Below are 18,167 nucleotides of genomic sequence, written 5' to 3' on the forward strand. Positions count from 1 at the left end.
CAGCCCTAATCAAACACACCTGAGCAAGCTAATCAGTGTCTTCCAGATCACAAAAAAGCTACAGGCAGGTGAGTTTATTATCAGGGTTGGAGCTAAACTCTGCAGGACAGTGGCCCTCCAGGACTGAAGTTGCCCATCCCTGGTTTAAACATAAATACTGACTCTCTACTGCCCCCTGTGGATGGGAGGACTTCGGATTCTAAGAAGGCCCACAGAAGTGAAGCAGAATTCATTAGCAGCCTCCAGAGCATGTGTGGGGCGGTGTGTAAACAGTCACAGCAGGGCAGTGTGTGTGTGCAAACACATTCACAGAACTCTAATGAGCTGTAAACAAGAACAGCAGCACTGCAGCCATGGAAATGCTTACCATGTGATAGGAGCTTTGAGGCGAGTGGGAAGTGATGTAAAATGTTGCTCGGATGTGATCTGAAATACTGTAGGTTTAATCTGATGAATTTATTATAATGATGGCTAAGCCATTCACATAATAATTTCTCTCATTTAAACCAGTGTATTTCTGTACTTTAAGCACACATGGGTAGAATTTCATATATGCAACAAAAACAATAACCAAAAAGTAACAAGATAATTCCAATGACATTCAAAGACATCAGTCCAAACTGTAACAGATACTCCAATCAGAGAAGGAAGAGAGGGTCTTGGCCCTCGATAACTGACCTAAAAGATGTTCCCTGGAGGTCACTGCAGTAAATCCAGTGGAGCGGCATTGTAACGGTCGTACATGTAAATGTGAGTGTGTGCGTGGAATGGAGTAAAGCAGAGAAGAGTAAAATGAAGAGGAGTGATAAGGGTATGTCTAACATGAAGTCTTGGTTGTACTGTAACAGTAGTAGATGCAGTGCCATAGCCTTCAGCTGTGACGTCGGTTGATTGTTTGTTCTAGATAAACACCTTCACTAATCAGCCTTGGAGATATCCAAGAGAGGCTCAGGCGAGGACAGCGGAGAGGCCTGGTTCTGAACATCCCGCTGACGCTTGTAGAGTCGGAAGCCTTTACGGCAGAGGAGGACGAACCAGTAGACCTGCGGCGACAGGATGCAGAGGTTGCCCAGGTTGGTGGAGAGCGGCAGATGGAAGGGAACGCTGTAAAGAGGGATGCCGTAGTGGGAGCCGTAGGCCCAGTACATGTAGGGGAAGAGTGCGATGCGGCACATGAAGAAACTCAGCAGCACCATGCCACCATTAACCTTGTGCAGCCAGCAGTCCTGCATTCCCAGCTACAGAAGAGAGAGTCAACAGAGAATAATAAAAGGAAGAGGAAAGGAAGATTAAAAGATGCAGGCAAAACAGGGTTAACATTAAATATAATGGAGAGCTCACCCAAAAAATGAAAATTCTGTTATCATTTACTCACCCTCATGTCTTTCCAAACCCATAAGACTTTAAAAGATTTTTAATGAAACGTCAATGGTTTCTTTCCCTCCATTGAAAGTCCAGGAAACCAAAACTTAGAAGTCAAATGTAAATGAATCCATATGATTCATGCATTTTAATCCAAGTATTTTGAAGAGATACAATCGATTCATATGAACAGATTTAAATTTAGTCTTTTTTTACATATTAACACACATACATAGAGCGCGTCACATATGGTAAACACAAACTCATGTGGGCGTCACACATTAGAACAACCTCATTGGATCTCACACATCACAAACACAGTTTGAGCTTCGGTGTTTACCATGTCAGTGTTTTCTCTATGTATGGTGTCAATCATTGTTTCGATGTAAATAAAAGCAGTAGCGGCTCCTGGTCCTAATTTTAGGTAGGGCATATTCTGGGTCTTAGCATTTTATGATAAATATTTTGTAAGCTTTATATTTTAATCGTAATCAGTCTGAGGGTGGCATTCTAATGATGATTGACAGACTTTAGTACACATGACAAACGCATAGAATGCCATCTTAGAATTGCCTTAATGTACTATATATTGCCTCCGAATGTTGTTTTAGAATGATACAAGTTGTGTAGGAATTCCAGTGAGGAAAACAAAGTCATGTCTATTCTCAGAACAAACATAAAACAAACACAACAGGAAAAAAACTGTATATAAAGGCTATTCACATGAACACATTTAAACTAAAGGATTTATACTTTTATTTTTTGATATGCTACTCCACATAGGAAGAACAGACATGCTACTAGTTAGCAGGGCAATGTATTAGCCAACTGACCTGATGCAGACACATAGCTGAAACGGACTGATATCGTCTTGGTAGGGGCTCTGGCTGCCCCACCTGCCCTAACAGAGGAGCCACGGCTGAATAAAAGCCTAAATTAAATCTGCTCATTATATAAAGTGATCGTAACTTTTCACAAGACTTGGATTTAAATACTTGATCAATATGGATTAGATTTAGGATGCTTTTATGACCTTTTTGGATCCTCTAAGTTTTTCTCTAATTTTTCATTAAAAATATCTTAATTTGTTATTTGAAGATTAACCAAAATTTTATGGGGGTGTATGTTATGACAGAATTTTTGACTATATTGGTGGATTCTATGAATAATCATTTTTAAATGTGACAGTCTCAGTTCAGAACAAAATTCCCACAGAACGCCTATTGACTGTTTGCAGACCATCTGATGATATACAACTCACACAAAGTGATTTCTCAAAAGGAAATGCTCAATTTTTATAATTTTATTATTTTTTTCTCACCCTCATGTCATTTCAAACCTACATGACTTCTTTCTTTGGAAAACAACAAAATATTTTGAGAAATGTCTCAGTGTTATTTTTTGTTTGTTTGTTTGTTTGTTTGTTTGTTTGTTTTTTGTCCATCCAAAAGAAGTCAACTGGCACTCAAACTCTTTGTTTACAAACAATCTTTAAAAAATATCTTCTTTTGTGTTCCGCAGAAAAAAAGAAATTCATAATTGCTTGGAAAAACATGTAGGTGTATAAATTATGACAGAATTTTCATTTTTCACCCTATTTAACCCTTCAACCACAGATGCTGGGACTGCTTTGAAATGTAATATCCCTGACTACCAAACGGGGGCATGTGGAAGCACATAAGTGGTGCATGTCTGAAAGCAATTTCACCTAATCACTCCAAATAAGCAAAGATAAAGAATCAGCAGAAAAATAGTTATTTGGAAAAATACAGAGTTGAGAGACAAAGAATGCTTCATCTAGCAGGGACATGCTGTTATCCACTACATTTTTATGTCCCTATCATACACCACCACTTAGATAAGATTTCTATTTCAAATAAATGCAGTTCTTTTGAACTTTTGTCTTCATCAAAGAAAAAATAAATATCCTCAAACATATTAAGCAGCACAACTGTTTTCAACATTGATAATAAGAACTTTTCATTTTACAAGTTAACAGAGAGGTGAATTTTAAATCATTTTAATCATTTAAATCATTTAGTCCCAGGGTCCTAAACATAGCTTTTAAACATGAAAACCCCACAAATTATTAATTATTATTATTACTTTCTCAAATTAAAATATTCCAGTATCATCACACATAATTGTTGGTGGGAAAACAACAGCAGAAACATAAGCGAGTATTAGCTATAGATTTTATGTATTTTCACTTTAAAGCAGAAACACTGTGTGAATGCTTAGATTATTTGGTGCGCTGACAGACCTCCATCTCTGTATTTAATTTATCTTGACTAAAAGAAAACAGAAAAAAATGTTGAGTGGTGGCTCCTGTGCAGCACTGTGAAGGACAGCTGAGTAAAATACACAATCACTTTGTGAGCATGTGTGCATGTGTTACCTGAATGAGGATTTTGCCCACTGAAACAAAAGGAGTGCTGAGCTCTGTGAGGAAGAGACAGCCAATGAAGTAATCACCCTGGTCCTTCCTGAAGAACTGATGTACACAAAGAGACCAAAAACCACAGTCAGCACAAGCATGAGCACACACACCACCTATGTGAACAATAAGGGTATAAATATGTAATATATTAATCTGATAATGAAAATTAAATGCATACACTACCATTCAAAATGTGGGGTCAAGTATGATTTTTTTTCTTTCAAATGTTTTTAAAAGAACTCACTTTTGCTCACCAAGGCTAAATTTATTTGATCAAAATACAGTAAAATAATATTATTTTAATATATTTTAAAATGTAATTAATTCCTGTGATGGCAAAGCTGATTTATAAAAGAAATTAATATTTTTATTTAGCAAGGATGCTTTAAATTTGATCAAAAGTTACAATAAAAAATGTTACAAAAGATTTATATTTCAAATAAATGCTGTTGATTTAAACTTACCATTCACCAAAAATACCTGAAATATTGTATCATGGTTTCCATTAAATAACATTAAGCAGCACAACTGTTTTCAGTATTAATAATAAATGTTTCTTGACCACCAAATCAGCATAATAGACTGAAGGACAGAATTCATTTCTGAAGGATTGAGTGACACTGAAGACTGAAGACACTGAAGTCTGGAGTAATGATGCTGAAAATTCAGCTTTGCCATCACTGGAATTTTAAAATATATTGAAATAGAAAAGTTATTTTAAATTGTAATAACATTTTCAGCGTCCATTATTCCAGTCTTCAGTGTCACATGATCCATCAGAAATTCTATGCTGATTTATTATTATTAAGTGTTGAAAACAGTTGTGCTGCTTAATACTGTTGTGGAATATTTTATCACAATGCTTTGATAAATAGAAAAAAAAAAAATCTTACAGACCCCAAACATTTGAACATAGTGTATTGCCTATTTTCTGAAAATAAATAAATAAATAAATAAAAAATATCCAGTGTCCCCCCAGTTACATTTAGGCATATTTATTATATTATTATATTTTATTATATTATTAACTATAAACATTTAACATTTTTAAGAATTTAAATTTACATTCATTATAATTAATAAAATTATATATTACAATTAATAAATGTATATTAAAATAACATTTAAAATCATTAAAATAAGCAAATAAAAACATCAAACTATTATTGTATCATAAATCATTACACCATTAATAAAGAATTGTAATTGAAAATATTTACAGCCCTAGTGACAAATCAGGCTCTCTAGATCACAGCCTTGTCAGTGTTCTACAAGTAATCTTAGGCTAAAGTAAATCAAACAAAAATCAAATCAAGCTAAAATAAACTAATAGGCAATATTAAATTAAAAGACAAACAAAGTGAAACTGACCCTCATGAGCAAACACAAAAATAACACTAGACAATATGGAGAGAATGGTGTTTACACAGACGCAGATAAGGTCTAGAAATTACTCTATGGCTAATTTTGCGAATGGTCCACATAAGTCTGTGTTATGATACATGATGCTGGATATGGTGAATCAAAAGTGTGTAATGCGTGTATAAATGTAACAAGATAAGAATGACCAGTTAAAACAGGCACCTAAACCCTCCCAGCTAACCTGAAGTGTAATCTTAAACCACACTGTTTGGGGGGAGTCTATGGTTTCTGTAATATTTATCTATATTTTATTTATCTATACATCCTCTTTGTCCATGCAAAATGCCTTACTAAACATGACTGTATGGTAATGTATTAAATAATTTCAAAAATTAGTGAAGTGAAGTGTTATATTTCTTGTATAATAGCCAGATGTTTTGTTGTGGTGGTCTGGGGCTTTGTCTTTCTTTGTGTTATTACCATACCATGTCAAAATCTGTTTGTCCATGTTTGTGACTTTATGTTTCATGGGACATTTTGTGGAACAGGGTGTGTGAGAGGTGGTATCTGAGTAGCAGCTGTGTGTGAATAATGGAAGCGTGGGTAAAGTGATCTCATATCACCACTGACAGCCCAGAGACACCAAACAAAAGACCAGGTTTCCACCAGTGTGTGTGTCTGTCCCACTGCATGTACTCTAACAGCTGCTATTAAGGTAATTGTTTCTCATAGAATCAGGTACTTAATGGACACAAAAGCACTGCATCCCCCTTTTTACATTCCCTCCCATTTGGTCCTGGCTATAGGTGGATGTGGTTATTTGAGAAGGCCCATTACTCTCTCTCATTATATTATTGGTTGTCATATCACTCATTCGAGTCTCTGTCCCTTTATTTCTATCCTCTCTCTCACCAGAGTCACAGGCAGTAGAATGGTGAGTAGTGCAATGTGATGGAGGACCAGCAGGAACTCTTTCCTCACAAATGAGTTGACGGTTCGTAGAGAGTGGCTTTTATAGTCCTTGTGACCTTTCACCCGGAAGCGATAGTAATGGCTGAGGTACATGGCGAAGATGTCATATGACATGTAGGGAACGCCATACCAAATGACAAAATAGGTAGTCAGCCAGTGTCTGGAATAGAAGATGAACAGAACAGGTGAACAAATCATGTTGACAGTGTGGAGTGATTTCAAACAAATTACAAATATGCTCATTCTTATCTTCTAAAAAAATTTTTTTTTACTATTCTTAAGTATTCTAAAAGTTTGTATTTCAAAAGTGTGTGGTCAGTAAGAACTTATTTTAAAGAAATTGATACCTTAATTCAGCAAAGATACATTACATTGATCAAGAGAAACAGTAAAGGCATTGATTTTGCATTGATTATTTACCTAAGAATCCTGAAAAAAATGTATCAAGGTTTTCACAAAAATAATAATAAACACAACTGTTTTCAACATTGATAATAATAACAAATGTTTCTTTAGCATCAAATCAACATATTAAAATGATTTCTGAAGGATCATGTGACACAGAAGTCTAATGGCTTACATTTTAAAATATATTAAAATAAAAAAGGGATTTAAAATTGTAAAAATATTTGACAATATTGCTGTTTTTACTTTATTTTTGACCAAATAAATGCAGCTTTGGTGAGCATAAGAGACTTCTTTCAAAAACATAAAAAAAAAAATAAAAAAAAAATCAGACCCCAAACTTTTGAATGGTTGTGTACTAACTAGATTAACTAGGCTATGACATTTTTTCACCTGGTTTATCATCTGATAGCTGATAGTTCTTTATTAAAATAGAACTGTAACATTCAAAATTATAATTGACATAATAGCTTAAAGAGCCTTCATGAGGGTGTGGATTGAAACCAACAACCTAAAAATGTATTCTGTAAGGTGTGGCTAAAATGTGTCATGTTTGTTTATCACATGTCATTAGGTCATAAGCTAGTGGCAATTTTAAATATCCTACAGGCTACAGATAAAGTCCAAATTTAGAAAAATCTATTAATAGATGGATATAAAGTTAAAATAATACTTTACACATTAGAAAATATAAGAAAAATAGTCGTAAACAAATTTGTCTGCAGAAAATGTCTGTTTGGGGACATCTTCAATTGTAAAAGCTGTTTATGCATTATTTATGCATTATTCTTTTTGGGGCAGCCGGCAGGGTAAGACTTAGTGATTACTTATTATTACCTTTATAAAAAAAAACAATAGAAGTCAAAAATATGTACTCATTTTTAATATCTAAGTATGTGTGTGTTTGGATAACCTACAGCAAAGGGACACTGTTCCACAGACTTCGCACATGTAATCAGAGGTGAATTCTTTAATGAACACAAAGAGAGCTTACTGCTACACTGTCCTGGAACATTTCTATATTGTTCATACGCAACACAGATGAGATATGCATCAATTATATTGTAAATATAGGATTCACATAGTATTTTCTCAAGCACTTTATTTATTTTTCAAATTTAGAAACTAAAAGAAAACATAATAACACTTTACATTAGTTAACATGAACTAATAATGAACTGCACTTTTGTTAATGTTCATTTTCAACATTTAAAGTTTAACTAATGAACCTTATTGTAAAGTGTTAATGAAAACATAATAGCTAAGGTACAGAAAAGCCTGGACCATTATTATCATAGACATACAAATTAACATAAATGCATATCAACGAACAGTAAGCATAAAGGTTCAGAAGATTTGGAATATAGCACATAAATTGTTTATGATACTTTTATGGTGATTTCTTTATTTTTGGAGCAAAATAAATCACAATCCACTTCCTTTATAAAAGAAATGAATATTTGTATTTAGCAAGGATGCTTTAAATTGATCAAAAGTTACAATAAAAAATGTTGCAAAAGATTTATATTTCAAATAAATGCTGTTGATTTAAACTTTCCCTTCACCAAAGAGACCTGAAATATTGTATCATGGTTTCCATTAAATAACATTAAGCAGCACAACCATTTTCAATACTAATAATAATTTAAACAATGTTTCTTGACCACCAAATCAGCATAATAGACTGAAGGACAGAATTCATTTCTGAAGGATTGAGTGACACTGAAGTGACACTGAAGACTGAAGACACTGAAGTCTGGAGTAATGATGCTGAAAATTCAGCTTTGCCATCACTGGAATTTTAAAATATATTGAAATAGAAAAGTTATTTTAAATTGTAATAATATTTCACAATATTGCTCTCTTACTATATTTTTGACCAGCCTTGGGGAGCATAAAAGACCTCTTTCAAAAACATGAAAAAATCCTACCAACCCCAAACTTCTGAACAATAGTGTAAATCTAAGGTGTTTTTTTGTATTTTGTAGTCTTTCTTGGGTGGAAAACAAAAAAAAGTTATCTAGCAGAATATGTAAGCTGTTACTTTCTATATGATCAAAGTGAAAGGTCTGAAAAAAAAAATATCTGAAATATTTCTACAACATGAGGGTGAGTAAATCATGACAGATTTTCCATTTTTGAGTGAACTATTCCTTTAACACTCACAGTGTCATTGGATGCTCCTTGTCACTCAGGATCACGGCTGCGCATGTGCTCAAGCCAACTATTAAGCCTTTGGGGGATTAGCAGGGTGGTTGGGAGTTTCTCTAGGCCTGCCTGGCAAGTGCCTTCCATGGATTACTCTGTTATGCCACAAACACACGCACACATTTCACCCAGCCCACATGAACAGGTGGCAGAGGCTGAAATTGAAGGTGTCAGTCTAGTGCCAGGGAAGGGCAGAGGGAGGAAGGGTGCAGAGGAAGGTAACAGCTGTTGCCCTGGGACTCCGTGTACCTAATCTCCTCCTCCCTCTGTCCTTGGGGTGGGGGCGGAGCCAAAGGGGTCAGCAGATGTGGAATGAGAATAGAGGTACGCACTGTTGCCCTGAGGCTGTTGTGATTGGCCACTGAGGTGAACAAAGGCATGGGCAGGTAAGGTGTAATGGACCGCCTTCTTAAAGCAACATCACACTAATTGTGAACATCAAACTGTTGACGTAGTGTAGTGATGCTTTAGAGAAAGAGGATTTGAGCAGGTTTTATTTTGTAATTTAATTCTATATTTTCGTAATTTATGAGAACAGAATTTACACTGCCACTGAGTAGTTTGGGGTTAGTAAGATTTTTTTTATTTTTTTAAGAGAAGTGAAGTAAGAGGTGACTTATGCTCACCAAAGCTGCATTATTTTGATCAAAAATACTGTAAAACAGTAATATTGTGAAATATTATTACAATTTAAGATGTTTATTTTAATATTTCTATTTTAAAATGTAATTTATTTATTTGATTGTAAAGCTGAATTTTCAGCATCATTACTCCAGTTTTCAGTGCCACATGATCCTTCAAATATCATACTAATAAGCTGATTTGGTGCTCAAGATACATTTTGGTAACACTTACAATAAGGTTCATTTGTTAACATTAGTTAATGTATTAACTAACATGAACAAACTATGATCGATTTGTTACCTTTAGTTAATAAAAAATATAGCTATTCATAGTTTGTTCATGTTACTTCACAGTGCATTAACTAATGTTAACAAATATAACTCTTGATTTTAATAATGTATTAATATGTTTGTGGAAACATACATTTTTTCGGGATTATTTGATAATTGAAAGTTCAAAAGAACAGCATTTATTTGAAACAGAATTTTTTTGTAAAAGAAAATTTGTTAACATTTTAGCTTAGGGTCCAATTCTCACCATTAACTAGTTGCTTGTTAGTTTGCATATTACTAGTATATTGGCTGTTTATTAGTATTTATAAAGCACATATTAATGCCTTATTCTGCATGACCATACATTATTCTACATCCCTTAATACTACCTAATACCTAAACTTAAAGGATTAGTTCACTTTCAATTGAAAATTAGCCCAAGCTTTACTCACCCTCAAGCCATCCTAGGTCTATATGACTTTCTTTTTTTCTGATGAACACAATCAGAGAAATATTAATAAACATCCTGACGCACATCAAAAAGCTTACACTACATCCTAAGCCTTCCCTATTCAACTTACAGAAAAGTGTAACTGACGCTTTTCATTTGAAAGTGAACTAATCCTTTAAAAACTACCTTACTAACTATTAATAAGCAGTGATTAGGAGTTTATTGAGGCAAAAGTCATAGTTAATAGTTAGTTAATAGTGAGAATTGGACCCTTAACTAAAGTGTGACTGAAAATTTGTTAAACATTGTAAAAGTCTTTACTAGGGCTGGACGACTAATCGAAAAGTAATCAAAACCAAAATTCAGAACCTATAACCGACATAATTTTCCCATGTTGGTTATTTCAGTTTTTTAAATCCTGTTATAACTTCCCACTTAAAAACATACTACCGCGTGTGTAGCCACACACTGACTGGACTCTGCCCTGTCCAGTCAGTGGAAGCAACACAGAGGTGAACGCCAAGTCAACACACAGAGATGGTGTGTGAGCGGTGAACCTTGCATCTTCACTAAACTTTGTCAGTTGTATGTGTTTTAAGGTTTGCCAGTTTGGACATGCAAGCGATCGGATATGTATTATTATATAGAGCTACCGTGCTCACGCAGCTGAATAGTGGTATGAACACTCATACAAACAGTAACGTTAGCTGAACAAAATGTGAAGATCGCACGCACATAGAGAAATGCAGAAACTAGTTGTCAGTGCTGTCCTGTGATTTATCACTAAAGTAGTTTACAAACTCAAAAGTTATTATAGCATATATATTTTTATACTTTTGAAGTAACTATTTACAACCCACAACTTCACAATTAATAGAGAGACGGTATGACTAATTCACACACACAATTGCTTTCATTACGAACTGGTACTGTGCTAATTTATCTTTATCTGATTTACAAGGAGCAGAAATCTGTAAGAAATGTTACGAACCATAGATAAAATAACTGCTTAAAGTGAGCTGTTATGTCAGATCACTCTTTCAATAGGAAAAATATCCCACCTTTAATAGTCAAGCATATTTACAGTAAAATGTAAATAACAATTAATCAACAATTAATTAAGTAACAATTAATCAAGGTTTTGAATTTAGGTCACTTCTGTGTCAATTTAATGTGCCCTTGATGAATAAAAGTATTTCTATTAAAAAAATCTTACTGACCTTAATTGTTTAAATCATTTAAAAGAATTTAATTGTAATTGGTTACTGAAATAAGTGTTTTCTACACTGTATTGAACAGTCACCATCTAGTGCTGCTTTATCTGTTTTATCAATACCTTTACACAAAGATGCAGGACAATATAATAATTTGCTGCAGAAAAGCTCATTATTGGTGCATTGTGAAAGGTGTGGAACAGGATTGGTCCACTTACCGGTCCATAATCACATTGCCTTTGCACGAGGACACCACGATGACTCCAGCTGCGGTGGCCATAACAGCATGAATGGATGACACCAACCTATGAGAGAAAGTGAAAACAAATTCATGCAGGTTACCTCATATTTAGATATTTCCAGACTAGAGGCTATATAAACAACATAAAAGATACATTAGTAAAAAAAAAAAAAAAAAAAAAAAAAATCACTATTATTTATATGGATCCTTTAAAGCATATAACAGTGACTTAGACACTAATTTGACAGTATGTAATTTAACTGCAACTAAATGGCACATCAAGGAGAGCTAGTGGATGTCAAGATTTTCAGTGAATAACTGACCACTATGGATCACTTTTAAAATACCTTTATGATGCTTTTTTGTTATTTTTATTTTATTGTCACTTTTAATTATATTGAAGTGTGGCCAGAATATTCTGACTCTAGTCTTTATTTTGAAAAATCTACATGAATGTTCATTGATCTGGCATCCGCTGCTCATCAGGACAGATTCCGTCGTGACTTGGCATCCAAGCCGGAGTTAAGTGACAGTGCTCTGAGAAGCTTCAGTGTTAATAAGGTTAAATGTTAGAGTTAGCCAGGCCTGATAGTCATCCACCACCATCAAACCCTAAATGGAGATAAAGTCAAACTCTTTGTGTGTGGAAAAGATTAAGTGTTTCTGCTGTACCTCACCAACCTTGGACCGCTGGGTAAAACTTGGGTCAAATCATAAAAAAAAAAACTTAGATGTATTTATTATTAGGGAAAAACTGCTTTAAAGACCCATCTTAAAGGGTTTTATTCTAAGCTCATAGTGTATTATTATTATAAAAAAAAAAAAAAAAAAAAAAAAAAATCCTTTGAGTAAATAGATTCCCTTTGACTACTGCTGCTTATATCCATTTCCTTTCGGGCTGAATCCATTAATAATAGTCAGAGGTCATGTGATATCTCTTTCTATGCTGACTGACGGTGTGTCAATATTTTCTCTTGGGCCTATACTCTGAAAATGCTCATTCACATTCTGGAATTAATAAACTGGTTAAAGATGAATAAACAGATAGTACATTCATATACCGAATCATATTTCTCATCAGTACGTTAATTGTTTTTGTACCTGCCTGTTTTAATATCTAAAAAAAATTACCTGAGAATAAAAATTGCAAAAGATTTTTTTGTAAAACTTATTAGTTAACATGAACTAACAATGGACAATACTTCTACAGCATTTATTAATCTTAGTTAATGTTAATTTCTAAATTTACTAACACATTTTGAAGATTAGAAGTTAACATTAGTTTTAACATTTTTATTAACTAATTCATTGTTAGTAAATGCATTAACTAATGTTTACAAATAAGACCTTATTGTAAAGTGTTAACCATTTTTCTTTCTCATTTTGAATAGAATTTTAGCTTGTTTTGTTCCATTCAAGCAAATGTTTGTGATGCTGAAAAGACAAAATTTGCACATTACAAATGGAAAAAGGAAAATTTTCAAATTATATTGTCTGACAACAAGTCTTAATGCCTTACACAATTTTACATCTCAGGTATTGTAAATGTTAACTGTTTACTGAAAAAAATAAGACAAAGATTGCATAATAATTTGATCTGTAAGCAGAGGTCACATTAGACTTTCTGACTATCCGTCATTTTCGGAAGGTTGGAGTAATGGGCATGGCGAAAGGTCTTTACAATTGGTCATGAAAGCTGCTGGTTAGGGTGTGGGGTTAGTTACTGTTGTAGGATTCACCTTTCGGAACGCCCCTCACCTTTAGGCATGCCCATTACTCCAACCTGCAGCTACCCCTGTCTCGGAGAGCGTCTTAAACATTCTGTCATAATGTATTATTACCCATCATTTTAATTTTAATATTTTTATGATAATAAGAATTTTAATATCTTTTGTTTTCGTTCAGATTTTAATTTTTAATCATCTACAGGATGAGAATAAGGCAGTGGTCTCAAACTGCCGGCCCGCGGGCCATTTACGGCCCGCCCTCGCCCTCTACCCGGCCCGCAACTGATCTCAAAAATAAAACATAATCCGGTCCGCGAAATTATTATTATTATTATTATTATTATTATTATTATTATTCTCTAATTGCTACCTGTCTGATATGCAACGAAAAAGTCACGGTTTTATGAGGGCATTCACATATCACGTCACATAAACGGCCGCGCCGCATTCTTCTTCTTTCCAATGCGCTTTCGCTCCAGTGGCATCTGTCGTTGCTATGCAACCATGAGCCGCGCTCTCAACCGCGTCGCTTCTATTATGAGCGTGTTTGCCTAAATTACAGTAAAAGCACTCGACTTTAAGTCACGAGCGCCGATTTTAAAAAAACTAAACGCCGAAACGCGTCCGATAAAACCATTAAACGTTACCGATGCTCAAACAGCATCTTGGAAAAATGTGGCTCAGGTGTGTGAGCAGAAGCGCTGCAGGTGTCTGTCAAGAAACAGAAGAGTGTATTTGTTCAGTACAGTGTTGTTCAGTGCAAGATTTTAATTTTATTTAAGCAAACATAAAGTAAGGGAAAATACTTCCACTAGATGTTAAAAACGAATAATTTATGTAACAATGAAAGATTTTTTTTGGCAAAATAAAGTTGATAGGCTATATATAGCAAGTGTTGCTGGTTTTGTTCCTAAATTACTCATTTTTTATTCCATGCACCTTGTTGGATGTGAGAAGTTGCACCAGACTATTGCAATTAATAGTATTATCTTAGTAGTATTATATTAGGCTAGTATATTAGTAGTATTATATTAGGCTAGTATATTAGTAGTATTATATTAGTAATAGTATTATATAATTATATTACACTGTAACTATGAGAGAGACACTGCTGTTTACATTTAGTATGGTAAATAAAATATTTATAGTATAGCTATAAAAATATTTTAGTAGGCCTAATGAAATTTGAAGTAAATGAAAAATAATGCAAAGGAAATTAAATTTTCTGAAATGTTGCGCTTTCTTGCGCTTTCTTGCGCTTGAATGTTAATATGGCCCTCCAATGAGGTGTCAATCACAGAAACGGCCCCCCCCGCCAATTTGAGTTTGAGACCCCTGGAATAAGGACAAGATTATACATTTATTCATTTAGGAAAAGAACAGATGAATAGAGACTGTGCATTACTTTTCATGTTCAACACCACTCGAAGCAGATGAATGTTTGTTTTATGGGCCTTATTGGCCTGAGCAGGCAAATATGAACACAATATATTAATAACAATTCAGATAATAATATGAACAAAATGTAAAGAAATTAACTGAATTAAAAGTACCCGGATGACTTACTACTTTCAATGAGATTCTGAAGTGCGCATACGATGGACACTTTACTATCCCATGACTCCACGGGAGAAGATTTATGAATGGAGTTGAAGGGACGTAACTGACGCTGGTAAGTCATGTAACAGTAACAACATAGCGGATGTAGTACGTCTGAATTCATTCAGACTACACGCATTCATACTATATAGAACGTACTTTTTCAACGGTCGTGAAGTAAATTTAAATTCAAATGTAGTACCTACTAAACAGTACGCGATTTCGGACGCAGCCCTAGAATCGCTGATGTTGTCAGTAGTACAGCTCTTCTTCTACTTCACTTTCCTCACTTTTTAAGCTTCACTATCGCCACCTAGTGATAAGGAATACAGACTGTATAGTGTTACATAGATCACCAGAAGCTGTATGTTCGTTTTTAAAGTATTTTAATTATGAAACTCTTATGAGTCTGTATTAATAGCTGTTATTTCATACTCCATAAGATTTGAAAGAAATATATGTTAGTCTTACAAAACTTTATTTACATAAATTTTTTTTTTTAATCAATGACATCCATGCTTGGTAGTTCGCGGAAGACTAGTAGTAGGTGTAACTTGCAGAGGCATGGTTTGTAGTACTGCGGGGTGCAGACAGACCCTTCTCCATGCTAGAGACAGGAAGTGAAGCTAACATTGGATTTGGACATGCCTTGATGCCTTCCTACCTTGGAATGCATCCTCCGAAGACTGCATTTTTCAGCTTTCAGACACAGCCAACTTCTTATGGCAGTTTTAATTTTGTTCTGGAGGCTGAACCCACGCTCTGCTGTCAAACTGAAGTGCCCTCGCCACCAACTGGACAGGGGTGGGAATTACAGTTACAAGTTACAATAGATCACCTAGTGTAATCTGTCAAAACGACGGACAGCCTTCAGATTTTACCATCACTGCTAAAAAAAATTAAATGACGGAAAATATTCGGTCAACGCAACGTCTGCCTGTAAGCCCCTTGCACAATAATGTAATTTCTTTGAATTATCTTCATTTTGATGCTTTTCTCAGTAAGTATCTATCAGGAGTGTTTCCTCCGAGGAGGCAAGGAAGGCAGTGCCCTTCCAAAAAAAATAGGATGTGAAAATGATCCATATTACATATAAAACAACACAAATATTACAAATTATGATATTAAAAAGAGTGCAAGTCGCGCGTATTTCTAAAGGAACACTGCCCAACAGCGACACCCACAGGTAAAGTTACAGCAGAAGTAATGTCTCCCTTTTCACTCATAGAAAACCATAGAAAACCATTAGACCCCCGGCGTGTGATGGGTTTTGTGGGGGGTAATTGAGAATGAATGGGGGAAAGTCACGTGAGAGGAGGCAATGTCTCCATCGCGCTATGATTGGATGTAATTGGTTATGATTGGCTATGATTGGTTTGTGCAATAAATCCCCCTCTTGTTGACGTGCAAGTTCCGCGCGTCAGTTTAACTGAACAAATGATGGCGTCAATGGGAAGACTAATTGAAAAGTAAATAAACAGATCACCCAGTTAGATACCACTGCTTTATGTCACATCAAAATTACACTTGAAATGGACTGAAAGCATGATGACTGCTGGGTTTTTTTTAGCGCAATCAGCTTGGTGAAATTTAAAATACAATTCGTATCTGTAACAGACGGTGTTTATGGAGCATGACTGATGATCCAAAATAGCATAAGTTGACAATCAAAAAGAAAAACATCAATACACAAATACAATATATTGTTTAAATTATTATTGCCTTTAGTTAATATTTTGAAATGAATGTAGAAATGCTTAAAACACTAACTTAATGAGATTGAGATTGTTTTGATAAATAGAACATTACATTGTTAATGTAAAATTAAAAAATAGAATTGTATTTGGTTTCTTTTTTGATGTAATGTAAAGTGATGTTCATTTAACAAGGAAGATGTGTCAACGTTAAGAGTAATGCATGAATTTACATTGATTCATAAATAAATAAAAAATATGCCTCCTCATTTCAGAACACCACTGCATGCCACTGGCGTCTATATATACTGCAAATTGTCAGTTCGTTTCAATTCAAGTTTATTTGTATAGCGATTTTCACAATACATATTGTTTCAAAGCAGCTTCACAGAAAAAGCTTATTTCAAAGTTACAATTTAGGAAGTATTCTGTTACCAGCCACAGAGTTGCATGTTTTTAAGTAATGTCCATTATTAAATTGATTAAACTGATGTAATAATCATCATTTTCATTTCATTTCATTTATTTTATTTATAAAGCAAATTTAAAAACAACGCAAGGTTGACCAAAGTGCTGTACAGATCATAATACTCAAAGATAAAAAGAAATTACAATATATAAAACAGCAGACATTTACGAACCGATTCCAAAAAAGTTGGGACACTGTAAAAATTGTGAATAAAAACAGAATGCAATGATGTGGATGTTTCAAATTTCAATATTTTATTCAGAATACAACATAGATGACATATCAAATTTTTAAACTGAGAAAATGTATCATTTTAAGGGAAAAATAAGTTGATTTTAAATTTCATGGCATCAACACATCTCAAAAAAGTTGGGACAAGGCCATGTTTACCACTGTGTGGCAACTCCTCTTCTTTTTATAACAGTCTGCAAATGTCTGGGTACTGAGGAGACAAGTTACTCAAGTTTAGGAATAGGAATGTTGTCCCATTCTTGTCTAATACATGCTTCTAGTTGCTCAACTGTCTTAAGTCTTCTTTGTCACATCTTCCTCTTTATGATGCACCAAATGTTTTCTATGGGTGAAAGATCTGGACTGCAGGCTGGCCATTTCAGTACCCGGATCCTTCTACGCAGCCATGATGTTGTAATTGATGCAGTATGTGGTCTGGTATTGTCATGTTGGAAAATGCATGGTCTTCCCTGAAAGAGACGACGTCTGGATGGGAGCATATGTTGTTCTAGAACTTGGATATACCTTTCAGCATTGATGGTGCCTTTCCAGATGTGTAAGCTGCCCATGCCACACGCACTCATGCAACCCCATACCATCAGAGATGCAGGCTTCTGAACTGAGCGCTGATAACAACTTGGGTTGTCCTTGTCCTCTTTAGTCCGGATGACATGGCGTCCCAGTTTTCCAAAAAGATTTTTCTGACCACAGAACAGTTTTCCACTTTGCCACAGTCCATTTTAAATGAGACTTGACCCAGAGAAAACGCCTGCGCTTCTGGATCATGTTTAGATATGGCTTCTTTTTTGACCTATAGAGTTTTAGCCGGCAACGGGGAATGGCACGGTGGATTGTGTTCACCGACAAATTTTATCTGGAAGTATTCCTGAGCCTAT

General features: G+C 34.6%; 1 protein-coding gene across 1 annotated transcript in view; it reads right to left on the reverse strand.

Annotated features, from left to right (window-relative positions):
* Positions 1-118: 118 nt before the first annotated feature.
* Positions 119-18,167, reverse strand: part of tlcd3a (TLC domain containing 3A) — a 62,957-nt gene continuing 44,908 nt past the window's right edge. Inside the window, exons 2-5 of the mRNA XM_067407272.1 lie at positions 11,529-11,615; positions 6,077-6,296; positions 3,761-3,856; positions 119-1,238 (exon numbers count right to left, since the gene is read on the reverse strand). Coding sequence (XP_067263373.1) covers positions 918-1,238; positions 3,761-3,856; positions 6,077-6,296; positions 11,529-11,615 — 724 coding nt within the window. The 3' untranslated portion in view covers positions 119-917. The remainder of the gene's footprint in view (positions 1,239-3,760; positions 3,857-6,076; positions 6,297-11,528; positions 11,616-18,167) is intronic.

The sequence above is a fragment of the Chanodichthys erythropterus genome, chromosome 13 (genome assembly GCF_024489055.1).
Source record: "Chanodichthys erythropterus isolate Z2021 chromosome 13, ASM2448905v1, whole genome shotgun sequence".
NCBI lineage: Eukaryota > Metazoa > Chordata > Actinopteri > Cypriniformes > Xenocyprididae > Chanodichthys > Chanodichthys erythropterus.